General features: G+C 40.0%; 1 protein-coding gene and 1 long non-coding RNA gene across 4 annotated transcripts in view; one reads left to right on the top strand and one right to left on the bottom strand.

Moving 5' to 3' along the window:
- LOC115210359 (oxysterol-binding protein-related protein 1) overlaps positions 1 to 22,923 on the top strand; it is a 280,667-nt gene that overhangs the window by 233,515 nt on the left and 24,229 nt on the right. For all 3 annotated transcript variants that reach the window (XM_029778918.2, XM_029778916.2, XM_029778917.2), the window contains exons 18-19: positions 7,775 to 7,909; positions 19,051 to 19,148. In XM_029778918.2, the coding sequence (XP_029634778.1) occupies positions 7,775 to 7,909; positions 19,051 to 19,148 (233 nt within the window). The remainder of the gene's footprint in view (positions 1 to 7,774; positions 7,910 to 19,050; positions 19,149 to 22,923) is intronic.
- On the bottom strand, positions 5,721 to 21,218 carry LOC118763079. Its single transcript, XR_004998832.1, has 2 exons — positions 21,186 to 21,218; positions 5,721 to 5,963 (listed from the first exon to the last, which is right to left on the bottom strand). It is a non-coding gene; the product is annotated as an uncharacterized LOC118763079 (long non-coding RNA).

The following is a 22,923-nucleotide window of genomic DNA, read 5'->3' on the forward strand; positions in this document are numbered from 1 at the left end:
ATGTGAGATCAGTTTTGGCTAGGGGTTTACAGCTGGATGCCCTTCCTGACACCAACCACTTTACACTTTACAGGCATGATAATGCCTCTAAGCCATACTCTCTTATAAGTGACAACTATGGTCAGATGTTTACACACACTCGCACTCACATGTATGTATGTAGGTATGTATGTATATATATATAGTAACAAACTGTGGAAAAGAAATCCTTCAAACGGGTGTGTTAAACATCCAATTCACTGGTACGTCAGTTGGATACCATATAAATAATTTATTGGATTGTCCATAGAATATCTCTAGCTTTAATTTATCTTTATATATAGATAGTTGAGGTGCATTGGCCCAGTGGTTAGGGCAGCAGATTCATGGTCGTAGGATCACGCTTTCTATTCCCAGACTGGACGTTGTGAGTGTTTATTGAGTGAAAACACCTGAAGCTCCACAAGGTGGTGGTGGGGTGGGACCCTGCTGTACTCTTTCACCACAACTTTCTCTCACTCTTTCTTCCTGTTTCTGTTGTACCTGTATTTCAAAGCAGCCAGCCTTGTCACACTCTGTGTCATGCTGAATCTCCCTAAAAACTAGGTTACGGGTACCAGTGTCTGTGGGGTGCTCAGCCACTTGTACATTAATTTCACGAGCAGGCTGCTCTGTTGATCGGATCACCTGGAACCCTCATCATCATAATCAACGGGGTTCCATGATATATATATATATATATACGAGGGGCTTTGGTATCTAGAGGACCCAAAAGGCAGGTAAGGCTATGTAAGTATTATGGAAGAACTGCTATTAGACTCCCAGTTCGGTAATAGTATGAGTGAGGAGTCTAACGCTGGTCATATGTGAGCGTGTGTATGTTGAATAAAAGCCAAGGCAGTGTGAAATTTCTAGGACATTTATAAAGAGAGAAGTAGCCTTACAGCTGTTTCAGGGACATGAGGGATATCCCATCATCAGAGACAATATGAGAGAGTTAAAAAGAAGGAAAGAGTTAAATATTTAACTCTCTCATATTGTCACTGATGATGGGATCTCCTTTATATCCCTGAAACAGCTGTAAGATTACCATTTTCTATATAAATGTCCTAGAAAACTCACTCTGCCTTGGCTTTGTTATTTCATTTTATTCACACACACACACACACACATATATCATCATTTAACATCTGTTTTCCATGCTGGCATGGGTTGAATGGCTTGACTGAAGACTGGCAGGCCAGAAGGCTGCACCAAGCTCCTATCTGATCCATCAAGGTTTCTACACCTGGATGCCCTTCCTGACACCAACCACTCCGAGAGTGCAGTGGGTGCTCTTTTACATGCCACTGGCACGGGAGCCAGTCAGGCAGCCCTGGCATTGATCCAGTTAACCTCTACCCTGCCATCTGTAAGACAAAAAAATATAGATCAGTTAGTAGAGTGACACCAACAACGATAATCAATTTTTTTAATCAATGCTACTACTGCTACAACGACAACATCAATGTCAGCAGCAATCCATTTCAGATCAATGTTGAAGCAGCAACAACAACTGTTCATTTTAAGTCAATATTAACAACAACAACAATAACTGCAAAGGCTAATATAAACTCAGTGAGACCTTCTCTTGATCTGCTAAATAATACTGCTAAATCTCTTACCAATGACACCTTACTGTCTTGAAAGAAGAAGGGTGCATTCAAGTGGTTTTAGAAACTCCTAAATGTCAGGATGGCCATGGTTAGAATGTCTTTGATTTTAACTGTGCTTGAGCAGGACTGAGACAGAGGGACAGGTAAGTTTGTGAAAATGCTGTGGACACTGCCAGCTCTTCCTGTAAGATACACGCATACTGATAGATGTTTGGAAATGCATTTATGCGTATGTGTATGTACACACGCACATACACACACAAATGAAATTTATTAAAAAAACATTTAAGTACCACTGGGTGCAACACGCTTCTTACGAGGAGTACAATCAATATAATGAACCACACGTTCACTGCACGCATGCACACACACACACATCCATGACAGCTATGTTGGAATATGTAATGAAAACATGCAATAAGTTCTAAATAGTAAAATAATAATTATGTTGGTGATGGTGCTTTTGATGTAGCTTGAGGCCTGAGATTCTGCAGAATTGGTTAGTTGATTACATCAACCCAAATTCTTTACTGATTAATAATAAGAATAATAATAATAATAATAATAATAATGATAATGGTAATAATAATGATAATAGTAATAATGATAATAATAATAATAATAATAATTCCTTTTATTGGCCACAAGGCTAATATAAATCAAAGCATCAAAGGACAACACAAGATGATATACAAAGGGTTTTGCAAAAACCAAAAAAGGTCTGTGTAAACATTTCATAACAGAAAAAGACAATGTAATGAGTAAAAATTTTCCAATAGGGGGAGGCACTTTGAAGGTTACTAGTGGAAAAACCCATAAAAACCACGAGTGCCTGGTCAAGGGGGAAGATCCTTTTCTCCTTTTATACCTTTTTTTACAGGTATAATCTCAGAATTGGCCCATCCATACTGGCCATTTTTCCGATATTCACCCACCTTTCAATAAATTTGCTACAAGACAACACTTCCCTCTCTACCCTCACTTTCCTTTTGAAGTGGAACTTGAAAAAGTTGATGAGGCCTTGGCCAAAGAGGAAAGTGTCTGACTCTAGCCCTTTCAAACAGGTCCACCATACCACTTCTTTCACTACAGCCACCAGACAAATGAAAATTGCCTTCCTGTCCTGGTTAATGGAGGCTGGTGGGGCAATCTTAACTATGAATTCAGCTGATAGCCGGATCCGTCCTACACGCGACAGTAGCTGTTCAACATAAACCCACAGGTCAGCAATGCTCAGGCACTGGACGAGTGCATGCAGAACAGTTTCGTTGCTCTGAGCGCACCTTGGGCAGGCCCGGCTGACGGCACTTTCATGCTGGTAGAGTTTATCTCAAACAGGCAGCACCCCTCAGTAGCACTGCCAGGTGAGGAACCTTTGGAAGTTATCCATGGGCCCTGGCCTGAATGTTCTTCCAAACAGACTGTTTGGCTGATTATCATCGATGCCTAGAGTTTCCCTGAGAACGTCATCGCACTTTTCTTCCACTAATCCTCTAGAACGCTGGAGTGGAACTAATACTGATCGCATTGCCCGCTTGGCTGAAGGCAGAGAGAGCTTGACGGCACTCGAGGTGCCAAGTGCCCTTTCTCAGTCTATGTTTGATCCAAGATTGCAGCTCGGTCAAAGAGACAAGCTGCGGAAAGTTGCGTCTGACAAATGGTGAACACACCTGTTCACTGTCCAGGAAACACTTGAGATGCCGTAGCCTAAGTGTATGTCTGTGCATCAGCAACAAAAGCATGCCAAGGCCTCCATTCAGCCGCTGTTGACAGCAAATGGAGTGCCTGACCAGTGGTACCTGACCCTTCCACAGTCTAATGACTGCCAGATATCGATGGTCGACCCTACCAAAGGTTTTAGACTGATCTAAATTGATCAAAGCTCCACCACTGCCCGCTCCCAACTAACATGGAGATAGAAAAATCTCGTATCCGCTGAAAAGGGCTGCAAGTTCCCGTGGGTCAAAGAGCCTGGTTTCGCTAATGGCTGCTACATCCACACTGTAAGACCTCAGGTCGTTTAGCAAGTGACCTTGTTTCTAAGGTGACCCAAGGCCTCTCACATTTATACTTCAGATTCTGAGCATGACTATGTTTAAAAAAAAAAAGTATTTATACAAGAGAAATAGCTCTACTTACAGCTGTTGACAGGTGGAGTGGCTCCCTTATGCTTCTGTGTGGGTATTTCCACCAGATTTCTTAAGAGTTTTATGGAGAAACTTTTCCCTAGTGACCCAACATCTTCTGGAAATTTGGTTTTGATTTTGTCATAGCTGTTTTGGGAAATTTTCAGTGTGAGTATGTGTGGTGGTGGTGGTGGTGTGTTGTGTGTGGGTCTGACAAAATCTGAAATTTTCATGTCTGTATTGTTTTTCAAGTATGTCACTAGGTGTTCATTTGTCGTGTTTATTGCTGTAACGTTGGTATTGGTGGTGGTGGTGTCTGTGTGTGTTAGTGTGTGCGGTGGTAGTGGTGAAGAAGGTGTTGCTAATTGTTGTAAGTGCATGTTGTTGCTGCTGTTGTTGTTGGTGGGAAGTTCTACTTTCTCGTGCCTCCCCAGTTTGTCAGTTGTTTCTTTATGTTTCTTTTTTCTCTTCTTTTTCAGTGGCACTGTGTGCCACTCCCCTTTCTCACTATCAGTATTCGCACTATTTTTTTTTTTTTGAAATATAGTTTTATCTGATGTTGTTGTTGGTGGTGTAATCTCTGTTGAAATTGATGTTGCTGTTGGTGGTGGTGGTGATGGTTGGAGGTGGTGTTGGTGGTGCGGAAGCTTTTGGCTTTTGCTTCTGCTGCATCTCCTGTGGTTGTTGTTGTTGTTGCTATGACTTCTTCTTTTTCTCTGCCTCCATTCTTTCCTTGTAAATGGGGCAATCCACTTTTAAATGTTTTTTGCTGCTTCAGAGGTAGCACTTTACCCTTCGCCCCTCTACAACAACGTGCACTCTGGTGCCGTCCGGCAAATTTATAGAGTCGGGTATGGAATCTATGGTTTGTCGGTTGATCTGCACGAGAAGCTGCATTCCCATACCCGACCAGTTCTGGCTGTGCAACTTATGCGCTTCGAAAATAGTGGCAGTGTCTTCTATGTCATAGACGACAGCTGCCACTAGCCAGCATATGTTGTTGTTGTTGTTAAGCAACAAGATGGGTAAGGTTGATTAGGTGATGGTTTAGGGCTTAGGGGCGAGAAACCCCAGACCTTGGGGAAAAGAAAAGAAACTTTGGTTGTCTTGTTGTAGTTGAGGGCTCTTCGTTGACGCCTAACACCACTGGGAGGTGGCCCTCGAAGTCACTAGAAATGGAGATCTCCAGGTCCAAATTCTTGGATGGCACCAGCATATGTTAAGCTTGGGTGGCACTTGGTCAGTTTTGATTTTCGTTATGCACCGACCAAGGTATGTCAGCACAAGCAGCAAATCTTCAGTTTTCAGGGTTGTCTTTGAATGCTGCCTTGCATCTTCTTCAGTTGGGAAGCAAACTTTTATAGTTCCAAACCGCTTCCCTTTTGTTACAAAAGATTTTTTGCCCCATATGGGCTTCAGTGCTATCTCCAACTGCTGTGGAGATGCACTTTCCATCTTCTTGTGTTTAATGTTGAAAATTATTATTGTTCTTCTGTTTGTCTCGTTTATTAGTGTCTGTGGAGTGTTAAGGAAGACATTGTGTCCATCCTTCCTTAACAACTCTTTTGCAGTTTTAATATCGTCCATTGTAACATTGATTTCCTCCGAGCTTTGCTTTGCTGCGGAAGCGAAACCGGTTACAATGGCTTTTGTTGTTGGTCTTGGTGGTGCTACTGGTGCTGGATTCTTTGTTAAACGTGTTTATGTTTTTCTCTCCCTCCTTCTCCGGTGCAGGAGCAACAGTGGTGGTGAGAGCTATGAAATGCAGGTCCGAAAGGCAGTTGAAGGAACAGCTTCTATTTACTTCAGTAGCGCGGCACATTATCTTCTTTGCCTTTTAAAGCGCAAAATGGGCAAGTTGAATTGACATTTGACATCTGACTTGTCTTGTTATCCATCTTCAGAGGGTGTGGTGCACAAGGAAGGGAACAGCTTACTGTTCTCTTCAAAGACGTTTTGGCAAAAATTACAAGTTATAAAGTAAAAATTCAGAGTTTCAAGCAAAAATTTTGCACCTGAAAGGGGAAAATTCCACCTAACTGACTAGCTCCGCAAGAAACTAGTCGGCTTGGCTACACAAATATGCAAAAATATTAATTAATAGTTTTAACAAATTTTCCAGTGAAATTGGCCAACAACTTACGGAGCTTCAGGAGACACGTCCATCTGCTTTCAAAACAAGAATAATAATAATAATAATAAACTAAAGATTTGAACAGATGGATTATGGAAATAGGCATAAAGCCTAGCTTAGTACAGTATTGAGATAATTAGGATAGTGAAGACGGTTGTAGCCTGATGTTAGGAATTTTGTCCAACAGTCTAATCTGTTGTACGTAAATGAAATAATAATAATGGAGACAGAAATAGGTTTTTTTCCTGTAGAGGAAGTACAAGGTTACCCGACCGGAGAGAGAGGGTGGGGGATCAGGAATGAAAACTGAAACAGGTGCGCTACTGTAAAGGAGAGACATGGTTACCCGACCTGAGGGAAGTGCAGGAGGAGGAGGAGAGAGAGAGTGGGAGACAGCAGCCTTGAGGAGAAGGGGTTAGTCAATATCATCAACCTAGCACTTAAATTATGCTTTTATCAAATGTGAAAGGATGAAAGGCAGTGTTGAACGGAGAATATAAAGAGTTGGAACGAATACTGCAAGGTATATTTCCAACATCCTAACGAATCTGCCAACATCAACATCAACAATAATTGTGTTTTTTGGGTTTTTTTTACCCTCGATGATTGCTTTTATGTGATAATTATAAATCAATTCCTTTTAAGATTTTGGTTTCTACTGCTGCATCGGTCCCTGCCAATTACGGCCGAATTCAGAAGAGAAACTTGTTAGTCTTTAAAATGGTTGGCAGGAATGAGCTGGGTGTCAATGGCCTGGAATAAAGCATCACACAGGTTGTCATTTCATTTGCTCTCAAATATTGGAGTGGGTGACATTCTGCTTTTACGACTGAGATGTTTTATGTCTTCACTTTTTTTTTTACTGGATCACAGACAAATTTTCATTTGCATTTCAATGTAGGCATCATGGATAGAAAATTTCGCATTAACTGGTTTGGTATTAAAAAATAAGAAAAATCTGGAAGTGTTACAGTCTGTTCTTTTATTATTTTTTTTTTTTACCTGTTTCAGTCATTTTGATTGTGGCCATGCTGGAGCACTGCCTTTTTGTCAAAGAAATTGACCCTTGGACTTATTCTTTGGAAGCCCGGTACTTGTCCTATTGGTCTCTTTGCTGGACCTCTAAGTTACAGCAGGGACATAAACACACCAACATCAGTTGTCAAGTGATGGTGGTGGTGTGGGGGGGACAAACACACACATGCATATATACATATATATGCGACAGACTTCTTTCAGTTTCCGTCTTCCAAATCCACTCACAAGGTTTTGATCAGCCCAAGGACACAGCAGGACTAAACCATGTGGTTGGGAAGCAAGCTTCTTACCACACGGCCACACCTGCGCCTATGTGAACACAAAGAATATTAAGGTCACTGGTTCAGGCTGCTATAGTGAAAAGTCTTCCTCATTCTTCCTCAGAGAGTGGTGGTGTTTTTAAGTTATTTCATATTCTGGTGTATGAAGAATATTGCACTTTGACATAAACAACTTCTTAAGATGATTTCTGTGCAACAAAGAAATAACATTTTTTCACGCTAAGAGTTGCTGAAGCATGGAACAAACTGCCGGCATCAGTTGTTAGTTGTCGGAGCACTGCATCCTTCAAAACTTCCATGCTTCCTGAAATTCGCCAACACTACACCTGATTTTCTCCCCTCCATACACACACAAGCATGTATCTGACTCATTCACTGTTCACTTTCCAGGCATTTGTAAATTACTGCATATGCTTTATACGCACTTTTGACAAGTTGTGGTGCACCTGAGCATTGTATACAATAATTTCATTATTATTTTTTTATAAGCATGATTAATCAGTGTGAAATTTAATCCAGTGTCTCATGCCTCTTCCTTTTTTTTTCCTTTATGTTTTTCAGGAACTCTCCAAAATGACAATGCCTGTTATCTTTAATGAACCTCTAAGCTTGTTGCAACGTATGGCAGAACATATGGAATATGCATATCTGCTAGAGAAGGCAGGAACTGCAACAGATCCCGTCGAACGCATGCAGGTAGGTATTGATGGGGAAAATGTCACCTTTACTTTCACAGTTTATGGGGCTCAGGTGAGGCTGTGTGGTTAAAGAAAACAAAAAACTGGCACTTTGTCATATTATGACCACCAGGGTTCCAGTCGATCTGACCAATGGAACACCCTGCTTGTGAAAATAACGTGCTAGTGGTTGAGTACTCCACAGACACATGCACCCTTAACATATTTCTCAGGGATTCAGTGTGGCACAGAAAACGACAAAGCTGGCCCTTTTGAAATAGAGGTACTATTCATTTTTGCCAGCTGAGTTGACTGGAGCAATGTGAAATAAAAGCAACCTAGTCATGGATGCAAAATGCTGCCGGGTATTGAACTTACAACCTTATGGTGATGGGCTAAATATCCTAACCACTAAGCCACATACCTTCAAGTTCACTTCAAAGCTGCATTGTTTTGGGTTCAATCCCCTCCCATTCTTGCACCGAAGTTGTAAGATAACATTACACCCCGCAACAAATCCTTCCTCATTTCTCTCCTCCCACCACATCTCACATGTAGCATATTTCTCACAACCATCTAAAACTTCACTTATTCCATATGGGTTTTTAAGCATTTTTCTTGAGCTGTAGGACTCAGAAGGCCAGTTACTCAGTCTCATGGTGAATAAGTGACCAAGATCACAATGTTCCCCTTGGATAGAATGTTGGTCCATGGCAGCAGTGAAGACAAGGAAGGGGACAGCCAGTTACATCGACCCCATTACTCAACTGGTACTTAATATCTTATCAACCAGGAAAGGACGATAGGCTAAGTCCACCTTGGCAGTACTTGCTGCCAAGCTTTTTGTCGTGTGCTGATGATTGTCAGCTAGCAGCCTTAATAATAATAATTTTTTTCTACTAGAGGTACAAGGCTTGAAATTGAGGGAGGGGATTGTCAATTATATTGACCCTAGTACTCAACTGTTACTTTTTTGATCGACCCCCCCCCCCCCCCAAGGATGAAAAGCAAAGTCAACCTTGGCGGACTATGAACTCAGAAAGTAAAGACAGACAAAATACCACCAAGTATTCTGCCTGGTGTGCTAACAATTCTACCAGCTTGCCACCATAATTATAATAATAATAGCAATCCTTTCTACTGGAAGCACAAGGCCTCAAATTTGGGGGAAGGGATTAAGTCAATTACATTGACCCCCCCCAGTGTGTAATTTTATCGACCCCCGAAAGGGGAATTTGAACTCAGAATGTAGCAGCAGATGAAATATCACTAAGCATTTTGCCTGACTTGCTAATGATTCTGCCAGCTCACTACCTTAATAATAATAATGATAATAGTGAGCTGGTAGAATCATTTGTGACATTTTGCCCATCATGACATTCTGAGTTCAAATCCCTTGCCTTTCTTCTTTTCAGCCCTGGGGTTGATGTAATTGAATTTGAGTTGCTCCATCTCCCAAAATTGCTGGCCTTGTACCACAATTTGAAACTAATAATAAAAGTCCTCATCATCATCATAATCATCATTTAACATCCATTTTCCATGCTGGTATGGGTCGGACAGTTTGGCAGGAGCTGGCGAGGCTGGAGAGCTGCACCAGGTACCATAGTCTGTTTTGGCAAGGTTTCTACAGCTGGATGTCCTTCCTAATGCCAACCACTTTACAGTGTGTACTCTGTACTTTACATGGCACCATGTGGATGACTTTTTTAAAATCATAGAAAAACCTGACTGTAAAATGTGAGGATGAAAAGGAGTAAATTAATTGATATTACAGCTTCAAAAATTCAGGTTAATTGGAATACTCATGATGTATCATTTCTTGTTCTCAATACTATCTTGTACATCTCTATGGTACCTATTTACAGCTAGATAAACTGAGGCAGTGAGACTGAAAATTACTTCTGACAGATATAATGTAACAGGAACCTTTCACTCCTCTGCTATTCCGATGACGTTCAAAGAATTCAGCAAATTGTGATTGTCGTTTGATTTGCCAGTGACACACTCAACATCTCTATAGCGCCTCCTTATGATACCTATACACAACAGAATAGCTGGATCAATAGAGCTTCAGTTATAAATTTACAAACTATTAGTACTTTGGCAAATGCACAGGCACTTGTGTGTGTGTGAGGGTTGTTCTTGTACAATTTGATATTATTTTAAAAGAATTGGTATAACTAAGCACTAAAAGTCATTGCAGTTGCAGTAACAGATCCGATAAAACTAAATCTCATAGCAGGCAGGTATTATGGTACCTGGCATGACTCATATGACCGTTTATTAACCATTGTGATTGTCTCTAAAACTAGCAGTATCGCCCGGCGTTGCTCGGGTTTGTTTTGACCCTTTAGAATTGGAATTTTTGAAAAGTAAAAATTTTGCATTATGTAGCTTGTTATTCTTTTTAAGTGAACATTTTTCTGGTTGAAATACACTGCAAAATGGCGACACAGCAGTAAAAAAATCGTAAAAAATAGGGATTTTCATAGAAAAAAAGCACCTTTTTGATGTAAATAATTTTTGGTGTTAACATGGTCCGATTTGAATTTTTTCTTCTATGTAAGGAAGAGCAAGCCTTCTTCTATCATACTCTCAATTTTGGTCAAATTGCGCCGCAGGGTCTCGGAGGAGATAGTGTTAGTTGAAGGCTACCAAACCTGCCATACACAGACAACTTCAGCTTTATATATATATATATCTCTCTCTCTCTCTCTCTCTCTCTCTCTCTCTCTCTATATATATATATATATATATATATATATAGAGAGAGAGAGAGAGAGAGATTATGTCAATATTCTAACGACAGTCATAAATCAAATAGGTGTTTAGATATTTCAATACAAGCTTCGATGAACCAACCATTCTCTATAATCAACTGCTCTCTTTCATCTAATTATTCTTTGTAAAATATTCTTTACAAACCTACCATTCTCTATATGCCAAACCATTCTCCAGAACCAACTGTTCTCTTTCACCTAATTATTCTCTGTTAAAAAGTGTTCTTTATAAACCAGCCATCCTCTTTCACCAACAAATCCCCCCTGAACCAACCAGACTTTTATAACCCAACCATTCTCACACATGCAACTGCACAAAATCACACACACACACACACACTTTCTCTAAGCACATCCACAACCCACATACAAACTTTTACTCCTACACACACACAAATAAAACCCAACCCAACAAAACATAAATAAAATTTTGGAAGAAATAATAAAACAAATGCTGCAAACTGACAACTCTACTTGTGTGTGTGTGTGTGTGTGTACTCATTTCGTTCATTTATTTTTTATTTCCTAATTCATTTGTTTTAATTAGGTTAAGTTCTTGGGAAATGACAAATGTATTAGCTTGGTTTCTTGCCAACATGCGCGCACACACACACACACACACACACACACACACAGATTCACACTATTGTAAGGAGAAAAGTAAACGGTGGGTGGGTGGGTGGGTGGGAGAAAGTAGTGTTAACAAGCAGCATTGTCTCTTTCAACAACACAAAGTTGACAGTTGTGTCTCCTCTTACAGCAACAAAGACACAGTCACTCTTTCTATATATATGTGTATGTATATATATACATACTTACATATATATATATATCTTAATTACAAAAGAAATCAGTCTTCGCAATGCTGCAACATTTGAGTTATTTCTTATGGTGTAACTCCCCCACTCAGCATTCTATTTGAAGGCATCAAAGACGTACAGCCATGTCAGACGCACCCCAATTTCAGCAGCACATATTCGGGGAGGGGGGGCTTTATAGTGCATTAAAGCATTTAATATAAACCTTATTTTCCATATAGGATATGGAGGGGGGTGAAGTGGGGGGATTTTTTTGAAACACTTTTTTTTGTATACTATCAAATACAGTGTGTGTGTGTTGCTCCTATTAGTGAAGAGTACCATAGCCCTGCAATTAAGTGGTTGCTCAACCCAACAAGAAATAGCAGTCAAGTTTCTCTTCAAATCGCAGGCAGTTACTCTTTTACTTGTTTCAGTCATTTGACTGCGGCCATGCTGGAGCACAGCCTTTAGTCAAGCAAATCGACCCCGGGACTTATTCTTTGTAAACCTAGTACTTATTCTATTGGTCCCTTTTGCTGAACCGCTAAGTTACGGGGACATAAACACACCAGCATCGGTTGTAATGTTGGGGGGACTAACACAGACACACAAACACACAAACACACACACACATATACACACACATATATATATATACATATATACGACGGGCTTCTTTCAGTTTTCGTCTACCAAATCCACTTGCAAGGCTTTTGTTGACCCGAAGCTATAGTACAAGACACACGCCCAAGGTGCCACGCAATGGGACTGAACCTGGAACCATGTGGTTGATAAGCAAGCTACTTACCACACAGCCATTCCTGCTATTTTTTATGGTGAATGGTAGTGTACCTGAGCAATTTATACAAGTTCATTACACACACACATACAATCCTAATCAAGCTCTCATGTGAGACCCATGTTGAAGTATTACTCACATAATTGAGTCTTACACATACATATTCAGAACAATGTTTCTAGTACTCACACACTCAAACACAAAGCATCTCCTGGACCCCTTTAAGATGGCTATTAACACAGTACAACCCACAGACCCACAGGTGTAGGTTTTCTTCCCTTTCAGTTATCTAGCTACAAAAGCACCCTCTAGTTGGCCCATGCATTTCTCTTCCTCACATCACAGATCTCTCGTTAAACACTTCACCCAGTATTTCCTCCTCGTCACTGTATCCCTTTGGAATTCCTTTCTGGTGTCTGTGCCACATAAAAAGAAGAAAAAAAAACAGCCTTTGCGCACTATAAAGTGGTTATGAAAGGAAGATCGCCCAACCATAGAAGCCATGCCAAAGGAAACATTGGCACTTGGTACAGTCCTCTGGCTCACCATCTCTTGTAGAACTATTCAACCCATGCTAGTGTGAAAAACAGATGTTAAATGGTGGCATAGATAAATTCGTTCATAATATTCCAGCTATTCGTGACTGGGCTTTGCTCAAAGCATCAGAAATCTCCTCTCCCCCATAACCTGTTTCCATAGTAGCCAGATATTTGTCCATCTGTCTTCACAGTGTGGACCCTGGCCAAAACATTCACCTGTCCTCATGGCCTACATAAAGCATCAACATTAGCTGAAAGCCACAGGTTTTGTCTGGGGAGTTCCAAGGTTGATAGTATTAACCCAGAATATGGCTAGTGTTTATGACAGTAATCTTAGTCGGATGAATGAGGAGTCAGCACGCCAGCAGGATTAAAATATAAAACTAAGTATACCCAGGTATGTACGTAATTTGGGACACTAGTGGTTCAAGCACTCCACCACCTTTGTTTGAGGGTGGGGCATGGAAGGAATGTTGTACAAAATACCAATGGTTCAACAGATGGGAACTTGAGAAATTGGACCATTGAGTGGGCTGCTAGGAGTGGTACTGTTTATACTGGCCTTAATCTCTCTCTCTCTCTCTCTCTCTCTCTCTCTCTCTGTGATGGCACATGGCTCAGTGGTTAGAGCATTGGGCTCACAGTTGTTAGGTAGTGAGTTTGATTCCCTGTCCGGGCTGTTGTGTTCTTGATCAAGACACTTTATTTCACATTGCTCCAATTCACTCAGTTGTAGAAATGGGTTGTGACATCACTTGTGCCAAGCTGCATCAGCCCCTTTGCCTTTCCCTTGGATAACATCAGTGGTGTAGAGAGGGGAGGTTGGTTTGCATGGGCAGCTGCTGGTCTTCCACAAGCAACCTTGCCTGGACTTGAGCCTCAGTGGGTAACTCTCTTGGTGCAATCCCATGATCATTCATGGCCAAAGTGAGGTCTTCCTCAGTTTGTGTCTCCTGCAATGCTAGGTTCCATGTCTTGTAATAATAACCATAAATCCTCCTCACAAAGAAGTCAATGAGGGAGACTGATTAAAGTTCATGCAACCTGCTAGAAATAGCAACTAGATCTCCCTAAAATCCCTTGCTATCATCTTAGAAAAGGGGGACACAATAGATAATGTGGTCTTGAATGCCCTGAACCTAACATAAAAAAAAATATAATAATAATAATAAAAACAATGAAATGATTTACAGCTGGAATAATTATAGGCATTTTGATTCTTAGTTTGCTTGATATGAGCTGACCTGGGGCTAAACTGTAACAACAACAAAAAAAATGCTCAATTTCTCCATCAAAGATCTCTGCTACTCAGCTGGGAGGGGATAAATGGGTGTAGAATTCTATTAAGTTGGCAGGGTGTGCTGGAGTAGTCTTTCCACTTTATTTGAAGCTGATAAAATACTACCTGTCATATGCTGGGGATGGGGTGGAGTTGAGGTTTAATTCAGTCGGCTAAGAGCTCTAGTAAGTGGGTGGGCTTGTGATAATCGCCTCTTCTTATTGTGTGTGAGAGAGAGAGTATGTGACTGTGTGTGTGTGTGTGATCATCGGTCAGTGACTTTTTTGAAAATTAGTAAATGAATAATTGAACACACCAACTGAGGTGTTTGATTAATTTCAGTTGTTGGTAATGCAGTTGTAGTTGCAGTCATAAAAAATAAATAAATTGCAAAAACAAAACAAAAAATTAGCTGTTTTTTAAAATGGCAACTTCATCAACTAACCCAGTGGTTTCCAAAGTGGGCAGTACCGCTCCCCTGGGGACGGTGGAAAGATCATGGGGGCTTGAAGAAAAATGAGGCAATAATGGGATGACCAAAACAGGGCAGTAGATGTTAAAAAATAATAATAAATAAATAAAGGGTTAATTAGGTTATGTTTTATTTATGAAATACTATTTTGAATTTTCTGCAAAATAATGGTGTATGTCTGTGATGGTGAGTGGTGGTGGGGGGGGGCATTAATAATGTGGCCTTAGAACCAAGAGGGTGGTAGCCTGAGAAAGTTTGGAAACCACTGAACTTACCCATCAGGGAATTTCTTTAAAATGATTTCTCTTTGTGTTCCCCCTTTATGGCAAAATTTCTCCATGGTAAAAATGTTTACGGTGAATTTTCCATCTATTCATGTCAACACCTTTCTGGAAATCATGAGCTGTGAGGGAATTCCAGAGGAATGGTGTTGTGAGGCAGAAGACCTGGAAATAGTAGTGAGAGCAGGGGTTTTAAGGGGTTGGACATTACAAAGGGGATGGGGCAGGGAGGAGATAAATTGGTTAGGAATGCCTGAGTGGAAGATGTACAAGACCATTCAGCTAGGAGGAACAGAGACCATTATAGTAATGATAGAAGCGATTGAGAGAAGAGACAGCATGCCTGGGGCTTAGAGGCTAGAGGACATCTATCAGACTTGTAGTCAAAGACATTCCAGTAATGACCATCTTGTCTTTTATCCAAATTTACTACATTTAGAACTAATCTGCTTTGAGTAACTGTTGCTCATCTTTGATCCAATAGATTAATGCCTCTGCCATGTCTTTGATTCTGAGGGTTAATCTTGTTTAGCATTAGGTCAGCAGATCTATATAGCCAAAGGGGTTCCAACCATGACCATCTTGTCTTTTGTATATAAAGCATTACACTGTCCAATGTGTCCTTTATTCAAGACAGGTGCTACTTTGAGGAGGTTTAGCTACAGTTTTTAACAGGTCAGGTGACAGCATACTTTTTAGCTGTGGAATGTCTGTCACCTTTCTTAGTGTTTTAAAGAAATCACCGAAAGAGTGTGTAGGTGGGATGTGGTAAATGTAGAACAAAGAACCCCATTTGAACATGTGTCAGCCTAGAGAGGACATTGGTAAACAATGAGAACTGCTTGGTGTGGTTGACGATAGCTGGTTGGCTGGCTGGCTGGCTGGTGAAGGCCAAGTACTACATCCTGGTTTTCTCTCATCCTCTCTCTCTCTACACACACATACAAAACTATATTCTTTACATCTACAACTATACACTCTCTCTATATACACAATCACTATCCCCTGTTCTGTGACTGAATATTTCTCATAGACGGCATTTAATTCCATGCAATCTTAAGAAGTAGGCATCATGTCTACTAAAATATTAACACAACATTTTGAGTATTTATTCAGCTATAAATTATGCCATAGTCGTTTTGTGTCGTTACCCCAAGTCTTCCTGCTTCTACATATTTAACACTTTGGTCTGTCCTCTGATAATACAGCTATACTGCTGTTCATTGTCGATGTCACCCCAGCCTCCTTTCTCCTTCTCCAGCTGTTGCAGTATTCATGTTGTTGTCATTGCAGTTGAAACTTATAGTCACATGATCAACACAATTCTTAAGAGGGCAGGGGACGGCTCTTGTGTTGATAATAGTTACTGCAGTATTGTAACTTTTAGTACTATAAATTCATGTGTGCTTATGTGGAGGGGGCTACACGCACATATATATGTATACATACACACACATGTACATATATGTTTATATAGATGTGTGTGTGTGTGTATGTATATATATATTGACATGGAGAAAGCCTTTGACAGGGTCCCCTAATCCCTTATCTAGTGGTCAATGAGGAAACTAGGGATAGAAGAATGGTTAGTTAGAGATGTGTGAACCATATACAGAGGCGCTGTCAGTAAGATGAGGGTTGGCAACGAGTACAATGAAGAATTCTGGGTAGAGGTAGGGGTCCTTCAAGGTTCAGTCCTCAGTCCCCTCCTATTTATCATAGTCCTCCAAGCAATAACAGAGGAATTCAAAACAGGATGCCCCTGGGAGCTTCTGTATACTGATGACCTTGTTCTAATTGCTGACTCACTATCAGAACTAGAGAAGTTTCAGGTGTGGAAACAAGGATGAGAATCGAAGGGCCTTTGAGTCAACCTAGCTAAAACCAAAGTCCTAATAAGTAGGCAGGCAGACAAACCACAAATCCCTTCAGGTAGATGGCTCTGCTCGATCCCTGAAATACCCTGAAACTAGTCTGCAGATGCCTGACCAGCAAGAAGTGGCTGACCTCCCCCGTTTGAAGGTTATAATGGACACAGGTTCGTATGTCACATAGCTAAAGGCGATGGCCTCTTGGAACTAATCAACGGCAGCATTCATCCTATTTTTCTGGACTGCCATATTAGCTTGGCAATAACTATTTATATCTAGTTCCACTGCTGTAGTCTCCTTTAGAGAGACTTAAAAATTTTAATATTTCTATTTTTGAAAACCAGCGGATGTATTCCCCTGAATTTAGGTAAATAATCCTTCAAACAGACGGTTAGTAGCAATGCCTGCTGGGTTCGGCTGCTCTGCATTGATAAAGGGCAAATACCCTGAAACATGTCTGCAGATGCCTGACCAGCAAGGGGAAGCGGCTGACCTCCCCTGTTTGAAGGTTATAATGGACACAGATTTATGTGTCACATAGCTAGCTAGAGGCGATGGCCTCTTGGAGCTAATCAATGGCAGCATTCGTCCTATATTTCTGGACTGTCATATTAGCTTGGCGACAACTATTAATACACACACACACATAATGTATTTGTTAAACACGCTAATTAGTATTAAGTTTTTCAGTCTGGTACTTATTCTATCAAACTCTTTCGCTAAATAATGGGGACTTAAACAAGCAGTGAAAGAGTGGACAAATGTTGACATAGAGAAGCACAGTGTATATACATGTGTTCGTGTGTGTACATATGTATGGCAGGCTTCCATGCAGTTTCCTTCTATCAAATTCATTCACCATGCATTGGTCAGCCTGCGGCTATAGTAAAAGGCACCTGCTCAAGGTACTGCACAATGAGATTGAACCCAAAACCACGTTGTTGTAAAGCAAGCGTGTGTGTATCATCATCGTTTAACATCTGCTTTCCATGCTGGCATGGGTTTGACTGTGGACTGGCAAGCCAGGAGGCTGCACCAGGACTATATGTGTGCATACGTGCACAGACATAAACTACCCATGCCAGCATGGAAAGCAGACATTAAATGATGACGATAAACACACACACACACACAACCCTTTATTTCCTTGTCAGTGTTTTCTGATCATTCCACGAGGATTGATGACAACTAAGGTTAAAAGCCTAAATCCACACCACATAGCATTGGATGTAATGGATAAGGTCAGTGACGGTTTGTTATTTAGACATAGTTCAACCAGCTTGGGGTTCATGCTTGGATCCAAAGATATGACATGTGATGCTGATGGTGGTGGAGGTGGCCTGAATCAATTAAAATTCAGTGTAACTATATATACTTTGTGAATATATTCTCTGAAGATGGTATTGATAGTCAGAGAATTATATGTTATTGAGAAAGGCTATTTTTAGTCTGGTGAGGGTCACCTCTGATCTGTTCTTGCTTGGATGGAACCCAAATTTCTCCAAATAACTAAATATTTGTCTTCTATTGTTGTCGTGATTTAGCCCTGAGTCAGTTTGGCTCAAACATGCCTATGATGAAAATAGTGTTCACTCAGACAGTCTCGTATCTTCCTTTTTGCAAAGCAGTAGGGTGTAGTTTTGAGAAAATTTAGCTGTTATTTCTCGAAGGTCAAGTGACAACATAGACGATCCTTTGTTGTCTCTTAATTTAAAAAAAATTTTTTTGTAAGTTTCAGGTGTTAGCCATTTCTGTATTCTCTTATCAATTTATTTGGTGCTATTTCACCATCACACATGTATTCTGATATCTTCACTCACAAGCTGTTTCTTCTTCCATGGTAACATGAGTTGGACAAGATTCCATGAGGCTGTATTCTATGGCTAGATGTCCCACATATTGCCAACCCATGCTTTCTAATAAGGGTTGCCCTTTATTTCATTAGTCTTTACATATCAACCTACTCCAAGACACAAACAAATGATGATGCCAGTGCAGAGCACATGTACAATAATATTAATACATACATACAAACAAACAAACATACATACATAAACATACATAACCCCTATTTTTAATTTCTCTTCCCAACTTAACCCCCCCCCCACACACACACACACACACACACACACACACAAACACACACACTTCTAAAAGTCACTCTGGCTTTCTGTAATCTATTTGAGAAATATACAAATATGATATTTTGCCATTTCTTCTCCCATACTCCCTGCTTATCCCAGTGTATTAATTTGCCCCCTATTTAACCTTCTACCAGCATTCTACTGCTTATATATATATATATGTATGTATATGGTTATTAATCTTCCTTGCAGTATGTGTGTGCCTTTGCTGTGTCTTCAATGTCATCAAATTGGGACAGATTAGGAAAACCTTTCAACTGTCTACTTGGGGAGACTTTTGAATTACAAAGGTAAGATCTCTTCATCTCTTTTTTCTCTCTCTTCACCCACACACACACATCAATCTTCATTTGATGAGAGAAGGCAGACTTACTATAACATCTCCATGTGACTGGTTACATACCCATAATTTTATGCACATTCATCTACAGATTATGATTGTTATTATTTAACTCTGGGCTTCCTGAAACAGCTGTCGAGTGAAGAAATTACATATTTTCCTCATTTTATTCTATACTTTTTGTTCGCCATATATTTATATCAAGCCTATGTTTATCTCCATTACTTTCTCACCTTCTCTCTCTCTCTCTCTCTATATATATATATATATATATATATATATATATACACACATACACACATAGAGACACTACACTCTCTGCCATCAGCCACTAGAAAATATCCAGACCTGTTCAGAGCGCTGGTTTACTGTAATTGGTGTTGACAAATCTAGTTCACTGCAACCTGTGTTTACAGAATCGTGTGTTACAATTATCAACTTGGGATCATCTCCTCTGTGGTATTCAATCCCTTTAAGAGCCAAATTGCAAAAATGGTAGAATAGTCAACGGTTTGCATTACTTAGTTATCTCTCTTCTTATTCTGAGTTTTAAGTCTTGTTGGCTTTGAGTTGCCCTTTCTTATATCTTTCCCTTTTTCTTTAAGTATTTTATCTTTACCAACATGATGACGATGATATATAGAGAAGGACAAGAAGTTTACATATTTATACACACACACATACACATATATTTCTCTCCCTTTCTTTCCCCTTTTATTTCCAAAAGGGCCACCTTTTCACTCATATGACCATGTTGTTTAACCCCTTTTCTTGAGAGGTAGAACATGTTGATATTACTTTCAGAGTGATGCATGTTGTGCATTATGAGCAGCTTCCTAGTTCTTTTATCGGCATCCTTTCATCTCTAGATAGCTTCTAGAAATCCTTGGCCTGGCAGTGCTGCTGATGGCTTTCTGCCAGTCTCAGATGAACTCTGTAGGCACAGATGTGCCGCCAGGTGGAACGACCAGGATGTGTGCAGAGGGACAAAGCCATACTGCATAAACTTGTGCAGTGTCAAAAGCATTGCTGACTTGTGGAGAGTCATGTTGTATAGCTGTTGTTCTGACTCTTGGTTGAGTCCATTGTGAGGATTGTCCCATGACCCACCTCTAATGAGGCAGGGCAGGCAGTGTTCCCTTATCTAGTGACTATGACAAAAGTGGTTGTGTAGTGGATGAGGCTGAAAGGGTTGAGGACAGACACCTTCTTCACCAGTCAAACCCTCATTGACCTTTTTAAGTTGTATTTGGAAATTAAAGTGAGAGAGCGAATAAATTTTTCAAAAGGTGGATAAATGTAGCAAAAATGGTTTGGGTGAATGGACTCTAAGAATGTTCCTGTAGAGTGGAGAACAACAGTTGGATGAGGGCTTTGTGGCGTTGGTAGTCAGGGTGTTCCTGGATCTGTGAAGTTCTTTGGTTGGTCCTGGTTGGAGGTTCTCTTGTATCAGAACAACTCTATTATAGATCTGTTCAGATATTTTGTCTTCTATATATATTCTGTTTATCTCATTTTCCCTTCCTCCTTTGGTGTAAACTCCATCACATCTTGCAAACTGTCCTTGTAATGTCCCTCTCATTTGATAAACACTGTGGCAGAGTTGTTGTTCTACTACTACTACTACTACTACTACTACTACTACTACTACTACTACTACTACTACTACCACCACCACCACCACCACCACTACTACTACTACTACTACTACTACTACCACCACTACTACTACTACTATTGAAATAATTCTGGTGGAGAGGTGTACTAAATGTTAAATAAAGGTAAAGTAAGATGAAATAATCTTGTCTGTCATATATCTTTGATCTTTTGACTTCATTCACGTTTGATCTTTCCCCATTTGACAGCAAATGTTATCTTTAGGAAATCATTGATTTTTTTTGTTTTCGATTTTTCTTTTTTTAAAAAAATAATTTTCCCCTGGATGTTGGAGTTCTGTGTAAAATAAGAGAGAAAAAATAACAACAACAACAATAATAATAATAATAATAATAATAATAATCTGTGAAGATGTGTTAGTTTGACTGAATTGATGGAAGACTGCCATATTTGCCATCTTCTAACACCAAGACTTGAGAGGATTAAATTGATAGAAAAATCATTATTAACAACCTTGTTTTAACTTTGGTTATAACCATCAGTGCTGCTTTAATCATCATTATTGGTTATTACATTTCAACTTATTGATTACTTTGAAAGTAGTTTTGGTTCTTGTGGTGATACTGACAGTTGTCATAGTGGTAGTTGTTATTCTGGTAGTAGCGGTGGTGGTGTTTTTTTTGTAGTTGTGGTGGTGGTCATGGTTAGTTCCAAAGAAGAAAAGTTGACCCAAATAGAATTTTTTTCCCTTGTTATATAACTAATTTCAGGTTTTTGGTGGAAGTTTTATAGTCGTTATTGCTGTTTAGCCTTGATTTGCTTGAATCAAATGGTCTGTGTAGAGATTTTAAAAACTTGTATATTTAGTGTGTGTATGTGTAGAGACTCACATAGATTGATATACTCAAGTACTAACATACTATTTTAAAGGTAGCCTATATGAGTGTTATAGTTGAGTTTCATATATGGTGCTATTTTAGTGCATCTTACAATTAATACACATACACACAGAAAGCAGAAATGACTAGATATATTTTATCTAATATATATATATATATATATATATATATGTTACCTTACTGGCACTTGTGCCCATGCTAGTAGGGTGCCAAGAGCACCATCCAAGCATGATAGTTACCAGAGTGGCTAACTGGCTTCTGTGCCGGTGGCACATAAAAGGCACCATTCGAGCGTGATCATTACCAGCATCGTCACCTTACTGGCACCTGTGCCGTTGGCATGTGTAAAAAGATTTGAGCGAGGTTGTTGCCAGTACCGCCTGACTGGCCCCCATGCCAGTAGCATGTAAAAAGCACCCACTACGCTCTCGGAGTGGTTGGCGTTAGGAAGGGCATCCAGCTATAGAAACTCTGCCAGATCAAGATTGGAGCATGGTGCAGCCATCTGGTCCACTAGCCCTCAGTCAGTCCAACCCATGAGAGCATGGAAAGCGGACGTTAATGATGATGATGATGATACATATATATATATATATATATACACACACGTACGTACACAATATGTTGTATACATCTTGGTGTGTCATTATACCTGTAATAATTCATATCAAGAATCTTGCAAACCAAATAGGAAAATGATGTTGTATGATACATTGTGTATAAATATGAACCTTGTTTCTGTGCATTTAATTTCACTTGCTAGGCATTTGGCAACCTACAGTCATGGTAGAAGACAATTGCAGGCATTCGCACAGTAGGAACAAAGCTTAAACTATATGGTCTGAAAGCAGACTTCTAAACCACATAGCCATGTGTGTGTGTGTGTGTGTATGAATCTATACTACATTTATCCTGTATGTTATATCTTTTGGTAGACACATCTTGTTCACCATTTATTCTGTCTTTTCCAACTGAGATAGCCATGTAGCTCTCCTACAGCAAAACACCTATTTCTTTCCCTCTACCATACTTTAGCTTCTAATCCCCGGGCAGACGGCCACCTTCCCTTTCTGCCCTGTGAAGGGGCTTGTCTTGTAAAGTCACTTGGTGATGTCACATAAAAAGCTTCCAGTACACTCTGTAAAGTGGTTGGCATTAGAAAGGACAACCAGCCATAGAAACTATGCCAAGGCAGAGGAATGGAGCTTG

Source organism: Octopus sinensis, linkage group LG4, assembly GCF_006345805.1.
Source record: "Octopus sinensis linkage group LG4, ASM634580v1, whole genome shotgun sequence".
NCBI lineage: Eukaryota > Metazoa > Mollusca > Cephalopoda > Octopoda > Octopodidae > Octopus > Octopus sinensis.